Source organism: Heterodontus francisci, chromosome 19, assembly GCF_036365525.1.
Source record: "Heterodontus francisci isolate sHetFra1 chromosome 19, sHetFra1.hap1, whole genome shotgun sequence".
NCBI lineage: Eukaryota > Metazoa > Chordata > Chondrichthyes > Heterodontiformes > Heterodontidae > Heterodontus > Heterodontus francisci.
Window position 1 is genome coordinate 42,195,423 of NC_090389.1, and position 21,412 is coordinate 42,216,834.

Here is a 21,412-nt window from a genome sequence, read left to right on the forward strand (position 1 = left end):
GATTAGCTATGATCTGTTTGAATGGTGGAGCAGGCTCGACAGGCTGAATGACCTACTCCTGCTCCTATTTCTTATGATCCTATTTTTGAGTGGGGGAAAGCTGATGTTCCTGCATGCACTCTCAAACAATTGCATGGAGCTGTGATCATCAGCCTTTCGGTGCCACTGAGATTTCCAGTGGCTGAGGTGTTAGAACTACTTCAGGAAAGAGTAGAGGAGATATCCCAGGTGGCCTGGCTAATATTTATTCCTCAATCAACATCACAAAAACAGATTATCTGGTTGTTATCACTTTGCTGTTGTGTAGTTCCGCTGTGCACAAATTTGTTGCTGCGCCTCCTACAACAGAGAATACACTTCTGACCTCGACTTTCCCTGATTTTAGTCGCTTCACCATTGGCAGCTGTGCTTTCAGCTGCTGAGGCCCTAAGCTCTGGAGTTCCCTCCCAAAACCACTTTGCCTCTCTACCATTCTTTCTTCCTTCAACACACTCCTTAAAACCTACTTCTTTGACCAAGCTTTTGGCCATCTATCCGAGTATCATTTTACGTGACTCGGTTTCAAATTTTGCTTTATAATGTTCCTGCGAAGCAACTTGGGACGTTTTACTACATTAAATGTGATATACATGTTATTTATATTTATATTTCGTCACTCCTAGTTGGATTCAAACCTATATCCTACAGATGAATGGGAAGGGTCAAATTAGCAATCACCACCCAAACTTAAAACCTTTCCAAATTTTTATTCATTCCTAAGGAACTGACAACACAAAGGTAGATGAGCATGTGCCTTCTTCCTTTAAAAAGTATTCCTTTGCACACAGATGCCCATTTGACAATAAAAACCTGACCATGGGAATGTTATAGGTAACTGCTAGCTAGTAATATTTCAGTGTAAATGACAACACAAGGTCAAAGCACTTTCCACTGCATTCCTAAGCAGACATACATCAGAGCTGCAACACTCTTTAATAATAAATTGATTTTCCATTTCCCTTGACAAACGGTAAATGCAATAGGTTTAGATCATGTTCACGTCCATTACACAGACAGTGTGTGTTGTTGAATTGGGAATGGCTTACGTCTTTGAAAGACTACTGCACTATTTTTTTCGCTCGTACTGATATCTAAACATTTTAAAATAAGTTACGAAAAAGTATTCAAATTATCCTCCTATCAAAACCTTTACCATACAGGCTCAGAGGATAAAGACTATCCTGTAGCAGAGAACATGTTGTTATGTATAAAACATCAGTTTGGCTTCTTTTAGATTGACAAGTTTATCACTGGGTGTTATGCAATAAATACTGCAAAATGTTCAAAATTGCTGTTTAGAGTTTTATTATTTCTAATATACAGGAAATGTTTGATTCATGTTTAAGATAATTATAACTTAAATGCTTATCTGAGGTGTATTAGGCCTACTACTTCTTGGAATCTAAACACAAAATATCCACATGATGTACATTTATAACAGACACATCTGCTGCATGGGATATTCATGAAGCTTTGGGAACTGTATGAAATCAAGTTACTAACAGGTTTACAGCCAGCTCAAACAAGGAAAGCAGTTGATAAAATTAACATTTGATTTCCAATAGAGGTAAAGTTTTGCAAGTATTTTACTTGGTCAACTCAGAGAAGTAAGTGAAAGCGAGTAGATCCTTTCCTGTATCTGTTGAAGCCCACCTCCTAGTGGATTGGCCATAAAGCAATATTGACTAAGTGCTTAGAGATGCTTATGGTTTGGATCACTGTACACTTCCACTGCTGCTCTATGTTACTGCAGGGCAGATTCCACCACAGTGGCAGCAGCAACAATTGCGTACATGCAGCTGTTTGAATAGCAAGACCTGTGACCTCATTTTTGGCTGCCTGACTGTTCTGATGGCTGGGAAGGGCCACATAGGCTGGCTATAGGAAAACTGCATTGCTTGCAATTGCAAGCAAGCTGAGTGCTCAGCCAATTTACATCCAGAAAAAATGGCAGCTTATCAAAGAATGGATGAAGGAGGCCATTCAGCTCTTCCAGTTGGCAAGACCCAATGCAGCATCTGCTGGTTCTTAAAATATTCCAATCATGTCACTTTTACTATTCTACCTGGAGTTCATTCTATGTGTTAACATTATGTGTGAAGAAGACTTTTGTGATATCAGTCCAAAATTTTGCCTTTTAATAGTTTAAACCTGTGATCCCTGGCATTACTCTCACGTTTTTAAGTAATTTACCAGATTTATTTTTCCATACTGTTTATACTTTTGTATACCTCTATAAGTGCACCTCTCAGTTATCAGTCAAAGTTTTTCCAATCATTCCTCATAATTTGGAGCTCGAAGACTGATGATCACTCTTGTGGCTCTTCTCTGCATTGTCTCCAGTGCTTGAATGTTTCTCTTGTATCTCAGTAACCAGAGCTGGACAGAGTATTTAGTTTCCTTCTGAGCAGAGCACTGTACACTTTGATCATGTCTTCCTTTGACTTGTACTCTACTGTTTTGGCTGTAGTGTGCAATATTCTACCCGCTTTGTTGATTGTTGTTCTGTGCTGGTCAGACATTTTCAGCACCGAGTCAATGAATACTCCAATGTATTTTTCAACTTCATCCTTAGCTATTTCAACACCAGAGCCAAGCAACTGCATTGCCATTCTGTTGCTCCTAACTCTGGAAACACCTGGATAAAATTTTCAACAAATTTTTATTTCTGTTGGCATTCTTATCATTCTGCTAATGGATTCTAAACATACTGTCTTCAGCCTTTTTACAACAGACTTATGAACTTCTTGCGTTTTATAAGAATATAAATCGTATGTAATCACAAGTAAAATCAGCCTACTATCAACAAGAGCAAAATAACCTTGAATAACATCCAGTTAACAAAAAATGTTTTCTTTACAAGAGATTTTACTCGCCAAAGAAATCTCTACTGCAATCATTTATAGGGATCTCATCATCAGTATTCAGTTTAAGAAAATGTAAAGAATCACGATATAATTATACAGCCTGTGTTTTGAATATTTCAAAAGGATTGCTGATGACATAATTGGTAACTGGGAGTTACTGAACTGTACAGTGTGAGGGGGATGAAAATTCAACTCCCTCTCACTGACTGGCTCTAACAATCCTCCCAGCCAAGTTCCCTTGAACATGTCATTAACACACAATACTTCAACAAAAGTCAACTTAAAATAAAACTTGTGGATACATGACAAAAGATCTTAAAAATCCCTATCAGCAAATACAATGCTGTATGGTAAATTAGTTAAGATCAAAAACTCAAACGTTCATACTGAACGTGTAATGCATACATTTTTCAAACTAAGATCCCATTCTCGAGGGTAGTCTTTGATGGGATTCTGGGGGTCTGGAACATCGTCAGATTTCTGTATCTTTCTACATATTTTAATTACTAGCACATTATTTACATTGTATGCTAATAAAATAATAAAAACTGTTCTCTGCAAAAAATGTCTTCACAACTGTGAAAGAAAGAACTTAACATTTATACCATACTACTCACATCCTCAGATTGTCTCATAAAGCTTCACGGCCATATAATCTTCTGAACTGTTGTTAAATAAGCAAACATCAACCCCCTTGCACACGGAAAATTTAATATTGCTGTAAGAACGCTCAACGTTCTTTTGTTAGTATGAATGGTTAATTTACTTCTAACAAATTTGCCCCTCAATTGAAATTATTAACCCATTTAAAATGAGATTGCCAACTAATTTCTATCCTTTAATTTTTAAAATGGTCACTGAAGGGAAGCCCCTTCCTCTGGAGCTGCAGGCTTCCTTAATTGGCATTGCTGCTAGTCGAATAAAACTGTAATTGTGGCACTGACAATCAGCCAATTAAAAAAAAATTAATATAAAAGAAGCATCCCTACTGCTCGAGGGCCATTTAAAATGCAGGCGTGCTGAGCAGATTGCAGCTGCATGCTCCCACCCTACAGCCTGACCCTATTTTCCTGTCACAGCATGATGCAATAGATTCACCATCACATCTGACACTGATCTTACTTAACCTGGAAAGACAGAACATAGAACCAAAACTGAGTGGATGAAATATTATTCTCAATCTCCATTTACAAAAGACATTATTTTTGTTGAGGATAGAACCATCCAAAACAGAGAAGGTGTGCTGCTTTCAGAACACTGCCAATACTACAAGCACAAAAGCTAAATACTGCGGATGCTGGAAATCTGAAATAAAAACAGAAAAAGCTCAAAATACTCAGCATGTCTGGCAGCAGCTGTGGCGAGAGAAACAGAGTTAACGTTTCAGGTCTGTGACCTTTTATCAAAATACTACTATTGCCAATTCTACTCTGAATGCAGTGTGGTACTTCCAGAATACTGTCTATACGATGACGGCAACTACTTAGCAAATAATGTAGCTCTCCTTAAGGTAAGGAAAATGCGCATTGAGGACAGAGGAGAGCACGTTGGGGGGGGGGGGGAGAGGAGAGTGAGTGAGGGGGATTTGAGGAAAATGCGCATGTTGGGGGGTGAGGACCATGCGTGTGGTGGAGTGGAGAGGAGTGTGTGAGTGGGGGGTGAGGACAGTGCGCATGGTGGGGGAGAGGAGTGTGTGGGTGGGGGGTGAGGACAGTGCACGTGGAGGGGGGAGAGCAGTGTGTGTGTGGGGGGAGGTGAGGACAGTGCACGTGCAGGGGGGAGAGGAGTATGTATGGGGTGGGGGGAGGTGAGGACAGTACACGTGGAGGGGGGAGAGCAGTGTGTGTGTGTGGGGAGGTGAGGACAGTGCATGTGGAGGGGGGAGAGCAGTGTGTGTGTGGGGGGCGGTGAGGACAGTGCATGTGGAGGGGGGAGAGGAGTGTGTGTGGGGGGGGGGAGGTGAGGACAGTGCATGTGGAGGGGGGAGAGGAGTGTGTGTGTGGGGGGGGGGAGGTGAGGACAGTGCACGTGGAGGGGGGAGAGGAGTGTGTGTGTGGGGGAAGGTGAGGACAGTGCATGTGGAGGGGGGAGAGCAGTGTGTGTGTGGGGGGTGAGGACAGTGCATGTGGAGGGGGGAGAGGAGTGTGTGCGTGGGGGGAGGTGAGGACAGTGCATGTGGAGGGGGGAGAGCAGTGTGTGTGTGGAGGGAGCTGAGGACAGTGCACGTGGAGGGGGGAGAGGAGTGTGTGTGTGGGGGGAGGTGAGGAAAGTGCATATGGAGGGGGGAGAGGAGTGTGTGTGGGGGGAGGTGAGGACAGTGCATGTGGAGGGGGGAGAGCAGTGTGTGTGTGGGGGGTGAGGACAATGCACATGGGGGTGGGAGAGAAGTGTATGTGTGGGGGGGTGAGGTCAGTGCGTGCGGGGTGAGGGGGAGGACAACGTGCGTGGGGGTGAGGACAGTGTACGTGAGTGTGAAGGAGAGGAGAGTGCACATCTGGGGGGGGGGGTGGAAGAGGAGAGTACGGCTGGGGGGTGGTTAGGCAGGAGAATGGAGTTGAGTCCACAAACAGATCAGCCATGATCTTATGGAATGGCGAGCAGATTCGAGGGGCCGAATGGCCTACTCATGCTCCTAGTTCATATGTTCGTACTTAAACTAAAAGGATGATTAAAATTTAATGATAAAATATAATCTACAGCTTCTTCAAACCAGTTTTATTATTGGTAGTAATGAAAACTGAAAATGCTGGAAATACTCAGCAGGTCAGGTAGCATCTACGGAGAACGAAACAGAGTTAACATTTCAGGTCAAAGAACTATCATCATAACTGGGAAAAGTTAGAAATGAGATAGGTTTTAAGCAACTATAAGGTGGGAGGGTGGAAGAAGAACAAAAGGGAATGTCTGTGAATGGATGGAAGATAAGCGAGATTAAATTACAAAAGAGTTCGTGGTGTAAGGCCAAAGGGATTGGTAATGGGACATGTAAAGAAACAGAAGATGCATCTGGAGGAGGTGTGAATGGCAGAATGATAAACAGCTGCCCTCTGAAAGTAAAAACGAGGGTAAAACTGAAACCTACAATGAAAAAGGAAACAAAATGGAGGCAGAGATTATGCTCTGAAATTGTTGAACTCACTGTTGGGGCCAGAAGGATGTAAAGTGCCTAATCTAAAGATGAGGTGCTGTTCCTTGAGCTTCATTGGAACACTGCAGGAGACCGAGGACAGAGAGGCCAGCATGAGAGCGTGGTGGAGAATTAAAATGACAGGCAACCATAAGCTTGGGGTCACGCTTGTGGACTGAATAGAGGTGTTCTGCAAAGCAGTCACCCGATCTCTCCAATGTTGAGCAGACTGCATTGTGAGCAGAGAATAGGGTTGGCATCCTTCCATCTACGAAAGATGATGGACACGCAGCAAACAATCCATTTAGGTAGGGGGGGTTGCTGATGGTTCTGAAGGCCATTTCTTGAGAGGCTGGTTCTGGATTGGCCTGCATTTTGAGCAGCAAATACAACATACTAAACGGAAAGAAGTCCAAGAAAATCACTGTTTCACCTGGAAGGAATATTTGGAGCCTTGGAGAGTGAGGAGAGCGGAGGTAGAAGGGCAGAGGTTGCATCTCCTGCACTTGCATGGAAAGGTACCATGGGAAAGGGAGGGGGTGTTGGGGGTGATTGAGGAGTGGACCAGGATGTTATGGAGGGAACAGTCCTTTCGGAATTCTGAAAGGAGAGGAAGGGAAGATGCATTTGGTAGTGGCATCACGCTGGAGGTGGCGGATATGGCAGAGGATGATCCATTGAATACTGAGGCTGGCGAGGTGGAAGGTGAGGACAAAGGGAACCCGATCGTGGTTCTGGGAGAGAAGGGAAGGAGTGAGAGCTGAAGTGCAGGAAATGGGAATGACACAGTTGAGGGCACTGCAACCACAGTGGAGGGGAATCCTCGGTTGATGAAAAAGGAAGACATATTAGAAGCGCTGGTTTGGCTGCATCATCAGAACAGATGCGACATAGACGGAGAAACTGGGAGAATGAAATGGAGACCTTAGAGGAAGTAGGGTGTGAGGAAGTGTAAATCGATGCTGCTGTGGGAGTCAGAGGGCTTATAGTGAATATTTGTTGATAGGCTATCCACCGAAATGGAGAAAGAGAAGTCGAGGAAGGGAAGGAAAGAGTTGGAGATGGACCATGTAAAGGGAGAAGAAGGGTGTAAGTTGTAAGTAAAGTTGATGAAATTTTCCTGTTCAGGGCGAGAGCAGGAAACAGCAGAGATACAGTCAGCAATGCACTGGAAAAAGAGGTGAGGGAGGGTGCCCAAGTCAAACAGACGAATTAAGAGCAGGAGTAGGCCATTCAACCCTTTGAGCCAGCTCCGCCATTCATTATGATCATGGCTGAACATCCAACTCAGTAGCCTGTTCCCGCTTTCGCCCCATACCCTTTGATCCCTTTAGACCCAAGAGCTATATCTAACTCCTTCTTGAAAACATACAATGTTTTGGCCTCAACTGCTTTCTGTGGTAGCGAATTCCACAGGCTCACCACCCTCTGGGTGAAGAAATTTCTCCTCCTCTCCGTCCTGAAAGGTTTACCCCGTATCCTTAGACAATGACCCCTGGTTCTGGACTCCCCCACCATCGGGAACATCCTTCCTGCATCTACCCTGTCAAGTCCTGTTAGAATTTTAGAGGTTTCTATGAGATCCCCCCTCACTCTTCTGAACTCCAACGATTATAATCCTAACCGACTCAATCTCTCCTCATACTTCAGTCCCGCCATCCCAGGAATCAGTCTGGTAAACCTTCGCTGCACTCCCTCTATAGCAAGAACATCCTTCCTCAGATAAGGAGACCAAAACTGCACACAATATTCCAGGTGTGGCCTCACCAAGGCCCTGTATAATTGCAGCAAGACACCCCTGCTCCTGTACTCGAATCCTCTCACTATGAAGGCCAACATAACATTTGCCTTTTTTACCGCCTGTTGGACCTGCATGCTTACCTTCAGCGACTGGTGTACGAGAACACCCAGGTCTCGCTGCATATTCTCCTCTCTCAGTTTATAGCCATTCAGATAATAATCTGCCTTCCTGTTTTTGCTACCAAAGTGGATAACATCACATTTATCTACATTATACTGCATCTGCCAGGCATTTGCTCACTCCCTCAACTTGTCCAAATCATCCTGAAGCCTCTCTGCATCCTCCTCACAACTCACCCTCCCACCCAGTTTTGTGTCATCTGCAAATTTGGAGATATTACATTTAGTTCCCTCATCTAAATCATTAATGTATATTGGAAATAGCTGGGGTCCTAGCACCGATCCCTGCAGTACCCCACTAGTCACTGCCTGCCATTCGGAAAAAGACCCATTTATCCCTACTCTTTGTTTCCTGTCCGCCAACCAATTTTCTATCCATCGCAATACGCTACTCCCAATCCCATGTGCTTTAATTTTACATGTGGGACTTTGTCGAAAGCCTTCTGAAAGTCCAAATAAACCACATCCACTGGCTCCCCCTCATCAACTCTACTAGTTACATCCTCGAAGAATTCTAGTAGATTTGTCAAGCATAATTTCCCTTTCATAAATCCATGCTGACTCTGCCCAATTCTACCATTGTTCTCTAAGTGCTCGGCTATAAAATCTTTGATAATGGACTCTAGAATTTTCCCCACTACCGACGTCAGGCCGACTGGTCTATAATTCCCTGCTTTCTCTCTACCTCCCTTTTTAAATAGTGGGGTTACATTAGCTGCCCTCCAATCTGTAGGAACTGTTCCAGAGTCTATAGAATCATGGAAGATGACCACAAATGTATCCACTATTTCTAGGGCCACTTCCTTAAGTACTTTGGGATGCATGCCATCGGGCCCTGGGGATTTATCAGCCTTCAATCCCATAAATTTCCCCAACACCATTTCTCTACTAATACTGATTTCTTTCAGTTCCCCTCTCTCACTAAGCCCTGTGTTCCCCAACATTTCTGCTCCGTCATTCAATAAGTTCATGGCTGAACTGGTTACTCCACATTTCCACCTACCTCCGATAACCTTCCACCCCCATGCTTATCAAGAATCTATCTACCTCTGCCTTATAAATATTCAAAGACTCTGCTTCCACCGCCTTTTGACTTGGACTGGAACAAGGAAAGTTCCATATGTACCACAAAAATACCAGGCATAACTAGGACCCAATAAAAACAAAAAGTGCTTCTGTGGAGAGAGAAACAGATCAGTGACCTGAAAGGTGAACTCAGTTTCTCTCTCCACAGATGCTGAACATTTACAGCACTTTTTGTTATTATTTCAGATTTCCAGCATCTGCAGCATTTTGCTTTTATTATAACTAGCACCCATGTGGGTACCCACAGTAACACCTTTTATTTGGAGGAAGTGAGTGGAGTTGAAGGAGCAGTTGTTCAATGTGAGAACATGTTCAGCCAGGCGGAGGAGGGTGGTAGTGGTGGATGGGGACTGGTTGGGCCTCTGTTAAAGGAAGAAGCGAAAAGCCCTCAGACCAACCTGGTGGGGGATGGAAATGTAGAGGGTTTGGATGTCCATGGTGAAGAGGAGACAATTTAAGTGATGGAGGGCATCAAGTCATGGATGTAGGAGGGAAAGGACTGGACAAGGGTAGAAAAAAAAGTCAAGATATGAAGAAATCAGTTCAGTGGGGCAGGCACAGGCTGAAGCATTAGCACTGTTCTGGTAGACCTGTTTGTGGATCTTGGGAAGGGGGAAGAGGCAGGCTGTTTGGTGTTGGGGGTCTATGGGGTTGGAAGCCTTGGAGAGAAGATCGCCAGAGAAGATGAGGTCAGTGACAGATGTCAGGAGACGATGGCTTGATGTTTGGAGGTCTGGGGTTGGAGGAAGTGTCGGAGAGTTGGCATTCAACTTCTAATCAATTCACCAGACAACAACAGCATCAAAACAGAAAACGCTCAAAATATTCAGCAGCCAGCATTTGTGGAGAGAAAAGTAAAGATAACGTTGCAAGTCCATGCTCCTTCATCAGAACTGTCAATAGTCGGTTTGATGACAACGTCAGGGCTAGACCTGCAACAACAGAGTGCTACAAGTTCCGAACTGGACAGAATACAGTGACTGAGGGGAGCAGAGAAATTGAGATGGCTGATGTCACACCAGCACTTCTCAATGAAAAGATCAGGAGAGAGTAAGAGGCCAGAGGGAGGGGTTCAACTGCAGGGAGAATACTGGAGATGGGTAAAAGAGACCAATGTCATTATTGGCAGGCTTGACTCTGGGGCCAATATATCCGAATTTTATTTAAGAACAGGGAAGGGTTTGTCCCGAAATATAACTAAATATAATTCTTTGCAGGGCGAATACGTCGATACGTTTCGTAACTCAATTGCACAAACACAAAAAAGTTGCACTTTCTCCTCTAACTCATCTGCATGAACCTCCATATTTTACAACTCATTGCCTCAGTGGCTGTGAATCAGGCAATGAGCGGCTAACTCGGGCAAACTCCCACTCAAGTAACAAAGCACTGGTGTTTTTCAAAGGAGAGAGTGAGCTCGCTCTAACTCACTACTTTCTCCGTGTCAGGATAAAGCTGCTCCTGCCGCCGTCTCCTCTTATTCTTCCAGCTCCCTCTTATCTCCCAATGTGACCCAACCTGGTCACTGAGCCTCAACCAAAGCGGCGTAAGGAGTGCCCAGCCCACACCTCAGGCATAGCCAGAGCCGGGACTTCTCCACTCTTTACCTAGGGTACAGAGTGTGTTTTAATATATGTTTGCGAGTGCATATGAAGCGGAGTGAGTATGTGTGGTGGGGTGAAAACTGTAGATTTGTCGGTGTCTGTGAGTTGTAATAACCCCCCCCCCCCCCCAGCCAGTGTGGTATGGCCGAGTCCTGGAGGTAGAGGGAGGGAGTGTCCACTGTCCGAACTCCGCTCGCCACATTTCTCCAGAGCCTGATGGCTGAACTTCTCTCTGCCTTTCTCCATAGGGCGACATTGAGGTGGACAGCGAGACGGTGTTCGAGTTAGCTGCGTACGTACTGCAGGTAAGAGGAGTTGCAGCAGGTTTGTTTGCTGGAGCCTGTCCGCTCCGCTCGCAGAAACTTGCACTGGGGCAGCTTCAGCCTGAGAGTTTACAGGAGGCGCTTCAGCGAGGAGTGGGGCTCCCCTCCGCTTTGCCGGCTGCCTTGTTTTCGCACATTCCAGGCGGCGTGTTGTGTTCAGTGTTCTGGATCTGGTCTGTTTGTGAGCTGGTGTGTGCGGCGCCACCTCTCTCTCACCTTGTGTTTCTTGTTGCTGGGGGAGAGTTGCTCCTGTCCGCATTGGACTCTTGCATGCTGATGTAGTCTGCTTTTGTAGTTTTACAGTTCGTCTACAGACTCAATTAATAACTAAGGGACTTGGCAGTTCTGTTTTTTTAAAAATTTGATTTATGTTGCATTCTGTGCAGATACTGAATGATCCTTATTCCTTTTCCAATTCTCTAGGAAACGAAAGGAGATTACATCAGGTAAGAAATAAACCCTTGCGTCTATTATATTGAATTTACCGTCAAAAATAAGTTCTGACATGAAAACCTAATTGAGAGTAGCGTAAATGTGTTTTAATTTTACAAACTCCTTTTGGCACGTAAAACTAGATTACATTTTTTGTGTAATTTCTGTCTCGCTGCCGCTTTTATTAATGTTCGATGTGAGTTACAGCCGATTTTTTTTCCAGTTAATGTAAACGGAAGTAATGTGAGTTTGTCATGGACTCAGCCTGCTTTCTTTTTGTCAAACCTGTAACAGGACAACCTCAGAAGGGTAATGTATGCATCAAGATGATCAAATTTGTCAGCTGCTTGGTTTTGAAGCTCAATGTGCAGCTTTCTCTCACAGCTGCCCTGGTAGGGCCTCTCTCTTCATACACTTGACCTCACGGTTACTGGGAGTCTGGTGTGTGAGAGTCTGGTGTGTGAATTGGAACTGCTCGTTAAAGCTGCCTACTACTAAACGTTTGCATATTTATCTTTGAAAAACATTCCTACACGATAATAGTTTTGTGCTCTAAAACCATAATTTTACACTTGCTGATTATATGTGTATAAAGCTTTTGGTGAGGAGAAAAACTGGCATGAGATTAACTCGTTTGAATTTGTGTCTGTTGAAAATGACGCTGTTAAACCTAGGATTTTTTTTGGCTTTCCAAAAATATTTCATGGTTTGAACTTAATTACAAACACCCTGCCTTATAGTAAATAATTACATCAGCACCATAGTTCTCTCCCCTTTGCATGATTTTTTGGGCATTTGAAATCAAATTACTTAAATAAACACAGCATATTATTTGAAAACAACGACCGGTCTTTATAATAGTGTTTGAGAATACACAAAGATTGTCACTCCCTGTTTGTATTGGGGAGTGGTTACAAATGGAGTGTATACACAACAAAGTGATGCTCATAAGATCGGCTTTAAAAATTTCAGTTGTTATTCAAAGCAACTTGGTAATTGAATTCCTAATTGGAAATTACGATATTTAACTTTCATCTAAACATGAAATTAATCGAGATGTTCAAAAGGTTACATTATCATTCAGAATTTACATCACTATTTGAAGCCTTGTTTGAAGTGACCTATCTTGAATCAGCCGTGGCTCAGTTGGTATCACTCTTGCCTCTGTGTTGGAGGGTTGTGAGTTCAAACTTAATCCGGAGATTTGAGCAAAAAAATCTGTGCTAACGTTCTAATGCAATACTGAGGGAGTGCTGCACTGTCAGAGCTGCTGCCTTTCAGATGCAACTGAGGCCCTATCTGCGTGCTCGTGGACAAAAAAGATCCCATGGCACTGTTTTGAAAAATAGGAGAGTGTCCTCTGAAGTGATTTTTCCACAACACCTCAAACAACATCACTTTCCCACTGCACAACCTCTACCACCTAGAAGGACAAGGGCAGCAGGGGCATGGGAGCACCACAACCTGTAAGTTCCCCTTCGTCATGCACCATCCTGTCTTGGAAATATATTGCCATTCCTTCATCTCTAGATCAAAATTCTGGAACTCCGTACCTAACGGCATTATGTGAGTACTTTCACCACTTGGGCATCAGGAGTTCAAGAAGGTAGCTCACCACGACCACCTTGAAGGCAATGACAGGTGGGCAGTATATGCTAGCATTGCCAGCAATGCCCACATCCAATGAATAAATAAAAGAAAATTAAAACAGATTATCTGGTCATTATCTTATTGCTGTTTTTGGAAGCTTGATGTGTGCAAATTGACGACCACGTTTCCTACACTGCAACAGTGACTAATTTCAAAAAGTACTTCTTTGGCTGCAAAGCACTTTGGGACATCTTGCAGTCATGAAAGGCACTATATAAATGCAAGTCTTTCGAGTCTTATGGAGGAGTCCTTAAAATGTGCCATTCACCTGAGGTTGTGAGAATATTCAAAGCACTATAAATTTATAAAGAGCCTCCATTTTATTGGATTCTGGAATGTGTCAGTTTGCAATTGTAGTGGAATTAATAAATAACTAGAAAGGAGAAAACTTCCTCTGCGCAAAGTTGACACGTGGGATTTTGTGAACTTGTTCGGGGAAAAGATAACCTCAGTTGTAGCATAACATAACACAAGTTAACTTATCGTAGCTGACAGACAAGTGTTTTTAAAGTTAATTATCATGACGTGGATGAGTACATTCTGGAAAAACAAAGAGTTTATTTAAAAATACCTCTTAGACTGCCTATACAGCACATTTTGTAGCCTGATCTACAGGAGTGGACTTGGATAAGACGACATGCATTTGAAATATTTCAGTAATGCTTTTTATTATCTTCAAAACTGCTTAAATTTACGATACACAATGCAATTATAAATATGAAATTTTCCATGTATCTGCCCATGTTGCAAGTTTATGTTTGTGTGTCGTCTGGTTTTATCATTTATGATAATTCAAAACCTAACCAGTGTTATCTGGTTAAAAGAACTTTATGAATATGCGAGCATTTAATTTCAAAACGTGAGTTCATTTTCCCTTGTAGGCTGCTTTATGGTGGAAGACATTCTCCTAATGCTAAAAACTGGGAATTAAATAAATTGCACTGGACGTTTTTCCTCCTCTTCGTCCTCATTCTCCCTCTCCTCCCAGCCCTAAATACATCAATGATAAATTTGTGTTGTATGTATGGAGCAGTGCTATGCTTTCTCCAAGTTTTTGAACCAGCTAAGCTATTGGAGGAGACAAAAAGTAAAGTCTTGGTAGTTTCATTTACCAAGAGAGAGAAATTGAAGTGTGAGCTCACCCTGCCCCATTAATAGCAACAACTTGATAGAAGCTTGATTACCTGAACTCTTGAATGGGTAGTGACGTTGTCATGAGAGGGCCGAAAGAGAATGAGGCCTTTCTTATTTTGAAAGTTTCCATAGAAAACAGAGGCAAGGTTTCTGATTTGTTTTTCAATATCTACCACTATCACCACCATTTCAAATCAAATACCTACTGGTAGCCTGAGCTAGGCAGGTAGCGTACACAATTATCACCATACAATGTAGGATCAGTGTTATGTTGATGCTTTATGAATGGGCGACTGGTGCATATTGTCCCAGTGGTATTAGATTTTCTGTTGCAGGTGGTTTTGCTGCTGGCACATATTTCAACATCTGTGGATATTCATCAATTTTGGTGTTAGCTTAGTGTTGAAGAGAATATTGGCAGAATTGTAGTAAAGCCTTTTCCACTTTTCTTGTGAAGCTTGCACATTCAACATCAAAATCATTTGTATGTTGAAGATGAAATCGTTGGGCTGATGGATGCGTGCATTACTTCTAATCCAGAAAACTCAAAACTAATGTACATATATTAAATCATCTATTATTTTGCAATAATTATATACTACTTGCCTGGCAACTTATGAATGCTATAGTTCCATTCTATTTATTAGATCATCATTCAGGAATGTGCATCAACATGATGCCAAATTTCTCAAGTCCTGAGATTAGTCTTTACCCTTTTAATTGCATCATGGTGTGCTCATTACAGGCAGATAATCATAGAATAGTACAGACATAAGGAGGCCATTCAGCTCATCAAGTCAACACGAGTTCTTTCGAAGAGCAGTCCAGTTAATCGCACTCCCTGGCTGCTTTCCCCAAATCCCTACAAATTTTTTTCTCCTTCAGGTATTTATCCAATTCCCTCTTGAAAGCTATTGAAACTGTATCCACCACCCTATTGGTCTGTGCATTCCAAATCCTAACCATTCATTGCACGAAACAGATTTTTCCCCCAAATCGTCTCATTTTCCAATCTCATTAAGTCTGTGCTGCTCTTGATTTTAAACACCTCCATCAAGTCCTCTTTAATCTAAGGCGCACAACCCTAGCATCTAGTCTATCCACGTCATTGTAATCCCTCATTCCTGGAACCATTCTTGTAAATCTCTTCTGTACCTTCAGAGCCTTCACATCCTTTCTAAAATGTGACACCCAAGTATATAATAAATAAAAGCAAAATACTGCAGATGCTGGAAATCTGAAATCAAAACAGAAAGTGCTAGAAGTACTCAGGTCAGGCAGCATCTGTGGGGAGAGAAACAGAATTAACATTTCAGGTCTGTGACCTTTCATCAGATCATGCCCAATTTTCTACAGACAGACACAGTCCCTCTGGTCCACACTAAAAGGAGCAAAAAAGCACTTTGATCATTCAGTAGTGTAGTAAAGAAGGAAAGAAATATATAACACCTTACACACGCACAGGATATCCCAAAGTTTTATACAGCCAATGTAGGACTTTTGAAGTGTAATCGCTATTGTACTGTAGGAAATGCATCCACCGGTATGACCAGATAATCTGCTTTAGGGATGTAGGTTCAGGAATAAATATTTGTCAGGACACTGGGAATAACTCACATGCTCTGCCATTCAATTAGATTATAGCTGATCACCTCAACTTCATTTTCCCAATGTTTGCTCCATTTGCCTTACCAAATAAAAATCTATCTCCGTCTTAAAAGCTCCAATTCTCCCAGCATTCATGTCTTCTGGGGAAGAGTGTTCCAAATTTCTGCTGGCACTTGTTACAAAAATGGTTCTTGATTTAGTTCCTGAATGGTCAAGCTCTAATTCTACGATTATGTCCCCTCGTTCTTTATTCCCCAACCAGAGAAAATAGATTTTCCATAGATCAATTCCTTTTAACTTTTTACACACCTTGATTAGATCACATCTCAATCTCCTATATTCGAGGGAATACAAGCCAAATTTAAGCAACCAGTTTTGCTCCCCTGTCAACAATGTCCTCTTGCGGATTAAAACTGTGGCATATAAAATGTGTCAATCATCTCTTTCCCGTGATTCAGAACTCTTGTGTGCACAACAGGAGGGCTTCTTTTAGCTATTCAGATCAAAACTAAGAAATTAGATAGATTTGCAGCATAGAAGGGCAGTGGTTGCAGAGGCAGAAGGCTTTGGTCTATGCTGACTTATCATTGAGTGCCTTGGAAAGGGAGTCAGCTTATAGCAGGCTCGGCTCTTTACCAAAGTCTCTCACTTGAGGTCCAAGTTAAGCAACAACTTGTATTTGTATAGCACCTTTAAGAAAGTAAAATGTCCCAAGGCGCTTTACAGAAGTGTTATCAATCAAAAATTGGCACAAATCCACATAAGGTGATATCATGGCAGATGACCAAAAGCTTGGTCAATGACATAGGTTTGAACGAGAGAGTGGTAGAGAGGTTTAGGGAGGAAATTACAGAACTTAGGGCTTTGACAACTGAAGGTGCAGCTGCCAATGTTGGAGCAATTAAAATCAGGAATGCTCCCGAGGCCAGAATTGGGGGATGCGCAGATATCTCTGAAGCTTATAGGGCTGGAGTAGATACAGAGATAGGAAAGATCGAGGCCATGGAGGCATCTGAAAATGAGGATTAGAATTTTAAAATTATGGCGTTGCTTAACTATGTGCCAATGGATGTCAGCGAGCACAAGGGTGATGGGTGAACCGGACTTGATGCAAGTTAGGATATAGACAGCAGAGTATTGGATGACAGTTTACAAATGGTAGAAAATGGGAGGATGACCATTGGAATGCAAACATTACCAATGGGTCATTAGACAATAGAAAAACATGCATTTGAACTGTGGTGATCAACAGGCGCCAGGGCTACTTATGAGTAATGCAGTTCACTGTAAATGTATGAAGGCATTGCCACCATTTTCCTGATCACAGAATGGGCACACATCATATCAAGCAGTTGATGACCAGTAAGTCTGGTATGTGTCTAGACTGTCAAGATGCTTGATACATTTCAAACAGTCCTTGGTCTTCCACTGCAATGAATGTCTGTTTGTATGACAATTGAGGATCATGGAACTGACGGCTTCTAGAAGAAGCGAACTGATACAAGAATACAGGGCTCATATATTCTGTGCCTACTATGGTTTAGTTGCAGAGGCTGCTGTTGCTAAAGTCCTGCACATCCAACTGGTGAAGCTGCCAATTAATGACATACGGTGTGTTTCCATTCTGTGGTCAGGAACAGAGTGCATTGCCGCCAATATATTGAAGCTCTTTGGACTTGGACAGTAAACCTGTTGATGTAGTACCAGTTTTACATCATATTTTACAATTTTTTGGCAGATTGAATAATCCAGTAACTGAGCCAGGTGAATCTACAATACATCAGGGATTTCTTTTTCATAATTGACCAGCCATCTTGGTTCACTAATTGGACTTGGAGAGAGAACTGTTAATAGGAATTGAAATGTTGCCACTCTGCTTCAGATGACCCTACAAACCAATGCCCTAACTGGTAGGATGTTTCCATTTGGGCAAACAATAGAAGGACAGTGCTGTGTGTTAGTAGGCTGTATTGATTTGAAGGCTAAATGCTAGTGATAGCAGTGCAAATGCTTGAGGATGGGTGCCTGGACCTATACTATAGTGGGGAGATTGTGTGCTTCCATATTTATAGACTGAAAATGTAGTTGCACAGGTTTCTCAAACTTTGGAGACCCTTAAACCATTCAGCTGACGTTTTATTTTCACCTGTAATCATGCACATTTATTCGTATTGGTAATGATGGCCCTGTGTCCACTGCACTCACTGGTATCTGCCATTTTTCACCAAAGTAGGAGGGGAGTAAAGGGGAGCAGTGCCTTTTGTATAATGCAGAATGTCTGTAAGAAGTTATGTCAACAAATTCAATCTTATGGTTTTGAAATGGTTAAACTGAAAACAATGGCCCAATGATGAATGAAAGACAGCAGAACCACAAGATTGAATTACTCCCTAAAATTAATTTTCATGCATTGCTTTATTTTTCTTGAATAATATTTTCTCACCTCCCCTTTCCTGAATCTTTCCATAGTGTGCACCATCTGCAGTCAACTGTATGGCCTAATTTTAAACCAGCCAACGATACAGTTTAAAACTGACTGCAAAGATGCACGAGGGAAGCCTTGGGTATTTTTACATTGTGCTTCAACATCAGATCTTGTTTCAGAAAGTGACATCCACGTTCCACTCTACTGCACTCCACATCAAGATTCAGCTCCATTGGTGAGCTGGGCTGTACTGTTACTGTGCAGACCTGGAGAGCAAATATGTGAAATTAAAAACAGAAAATGCTGGAAATGCTCAGCAGGTCTGGCAGCATCTGTGGACAGAGAAATAGAGTTAACATTTCACATCAATGGCCTTTCGTCAGAACTGGAAAAAGTTAGAAACACAACAGATTTTAAGCAAGTATACAGGCACGGAAAGGTGGTGGCAAGAACAAAAGGGAAGGTCTGTGATTAGGGTGGAAGAAAGGAGATGAAATGACGAAAGAGATGGTGCAACGCAAAAGAAGCTGGTCATGGGATAAGTACAGAAACAAAAGATGGGTCTAGAGGAGGTGTAAATAGGAAAAGCAGAATAATCAACAGCTGCCATCCAAAAACACACAATGGAGCAGAAGTTACAGTCTGAAATTGTTGAACTTAATGAGTCTGGAAGGCTGTCATGTGCCTAATGTAAAGATGAGGTGCTGTTCCTCAAGTGTATGCTGAACTTCATTGGAACAGTGTAGGAGGCAGAGGTCAAAGTAGGGTGAAAAATTAAAATGAGAGGCGACCAGAGTTTCAGGGCCATGCTTGCAGATTGAATGGAGGTGTATTGCACAGAAGTCACCCAATCTGCATTTGGTCTCCCCAATGTAATGGCGACCACATCGTGAGCAGCAAATACAGTATACTAAATTGAAAGAAATACAAATAAATCTCTGTTTCACCTGGAAGGAGTCTTGGACTGAGAATCACTAGAATCATAAAAATTTACAGCACATGAGGCCATTCGGCCCATTGTGTCAGCGCCAGCTGACAAGTAGCCATCCAGCCTAATCCCACTTTCCAGCTCTCGGTCCATAGTTGGGTAGTTTACGCACTTCAAGTGCATATCTAAGTTTTTTTTTAAATGTTATGAGGGTTTCTGCCTCTACCACCCTTTCAGACATTGAGTTCGAAGTTCCCACCACCCTCTGGGTGAACGTTTTTCCTTCAGATCCCCCCCTAAACATCCTACCTGCTACCCTAAATCTATGCCCCTGTTTATGAATCCCCTCAACCAAGGGGAATAGGACCTTAAATAAAAACAAATGCTGGAAATACTCAGCAGGTCTGGCAGCATCTGTGGAGAGAGAAGCAGAGTTAATGTTTCGGGTCAGTGACCGAAGAAGGGTCACTGACCCGAAACGTTAACTCTGCTTCTCTCTCCACAGATGCTGCCAGACCTGCTGAGTATTTCCAGCATTTCTTGTTTTTATTTCAGATTTCCAGCATCTGCAGTATTTTGCTTTTATTTTAGGGAATAGGACCTTCCTACCCACTTTATCTAGACCCCTCATAACTTTATACTCTTCAATTAGGTCTCCCTTCAGCCTCCTCTGTTCCAAAGAAAAAAACCCTATCCTGTCCAATATTTCCTCAAAACCAAAATTCTCTAATCCAGGCACATCCTTGTACATCTAAAATCTAGGTCTAGTGCAAACACATCTTTCCACAGCGGGGTGACCAGAACAGAAGGAAGGAAGTAACGGAACTGGTGTTGCGTCTTCTGTACTTGCATGGTGAGGTACCGTGTGAAGGGGAGGGGGCTAATTGAGGAGTGGCCCAGTGTGTCGTGCAAGGGACAGTCCCTTCAGAAAGGGGAGGGGTGAGGAAGATGTGTTTGGTTGTGACATCATGCTGGAGATGGTGGAGGATGATTCATTGAATGTGGAGGCTGATGGGATGGTAGGTGAGGACAAGGGGTACCCTGTGTGATTCTGGGAGGGAGGGGAAGGGGTGAGAGTAGAAGTGTGGGAAATGGAATGGACATGATCAAAGGTCCAGTCAACCACGGTGGCAGGGGACTCCTTTGGTTAAGGAATACCGGCCATGACACTGGTATTGAAAGAGGAATTGTAAGAACAGATACGGCAAAGAAACTGGGAGAATGGAATAGAGTTCTTGCAGGAAGTGGGGTGGGCTGAAGTGTATTCAAAGTGTCTATGGGAGTCATGGACTTATAGTGAACCTTAGTCAATGAGAGAACAAGTTCAACCAGGCAGAGGAGGATGGTGTTGGCTAGGTACTCGTTGGGCCTTCGTTAAGGAAGAAACTGTGAGCCCTTAAACCATCCTGGTGGAGGATAGTGGTGTAGAGAAATTGGATGTCTGGTGAAAAGATGAGTAAGGCCAGCAGATTGAAACCGTTAAGAGGTGGAAGGTATCAGAAAAGTCGTGCACGTAGGTGGGGAGAAACTGGACAAGGAGTAAAATTGGAGTTGAGATGGGAAAAAAATAAGTCCTGTTGGGCAAAACAAGTTGAAATAATGGGTCTACCATGGCAATCCTGTTTGTGGGCCTTGGGAAGGAGTACAGGTGGGCTGTGTAGAGTTGGGGGACTATGAGGTTCTAGACCATGGAGCAAAGATCTCCAGAGTAGATGAGGTTAGTGACTGCCTTGGAAACAATGGCTTGATGTTCACTGTTGGAGTCCTGGTCCAGGGGGAGGTGGTGGCTTGAGAGTTGACCTTCAGCATCCGCTAGGTAGAGGTTGGTTTGCCAAACAACAGCAGTGCCACCAGTGACATTGTGAGGGTTGGACATGAGAGTACTGAGCCCTACAAGTTCAGAGGGAGATAGGTTAGAGTGAATGAGGAGAGCAGAGAAATTGAGATAGCTGATGTCCAGATGGCAGTTCTCAATGAAAACTCTAGAGAAGGTAAAAAGTCAGTGGGAGGGTCCAGGTGGAACAAGAATTCTGAAGGCGGGAGAAAGGGTCTACTGTGTGGAGGGCAAGAATCCTGGCCAAAGAAGAAAGCTTGGAGGCGAAGGCAAGGGAAGAGGAGCTCAGCATCGTGCTGAGCTCAAATTCATTTGAGGTGATACTGGTTCCAAGGTTTCATAACATTGGAATTGTAGATCCATTTTTCATTGGTGCCTGGAAGCTGCACTCCTTTTACACTACGAGTACAGCTGATAAAAGACTTGTACATCTGC

The 21,412-nt window shown here is 43.0% G+C and overlaps 1 protein-coding gene across 1 annotated transcript in view; it reads left to right on the forward strand.

The window, feature by feature from the left end:
* Positions 1-21,412, forward strand: part of frmd4bb (FERM domain containing 4Bb) — a 393,899-nt gene that overhangs the window by 263,632 nt on the left and 108,855 nt on the right. Inside the window, exons 6-7 of the mRNA XM_068051541.1 lie at positions 10,892-10,948; positions 11,390-11,412. Coding sequence (XP_067907642.1) covers positions 10,892-10,948; positions 11,390-11,412 — 80 coding nt within the window. The remainder of the gene's footprint in view (positions 1-10,891; positions 10,949-11,389; positions 11,413-21,412) is intronic.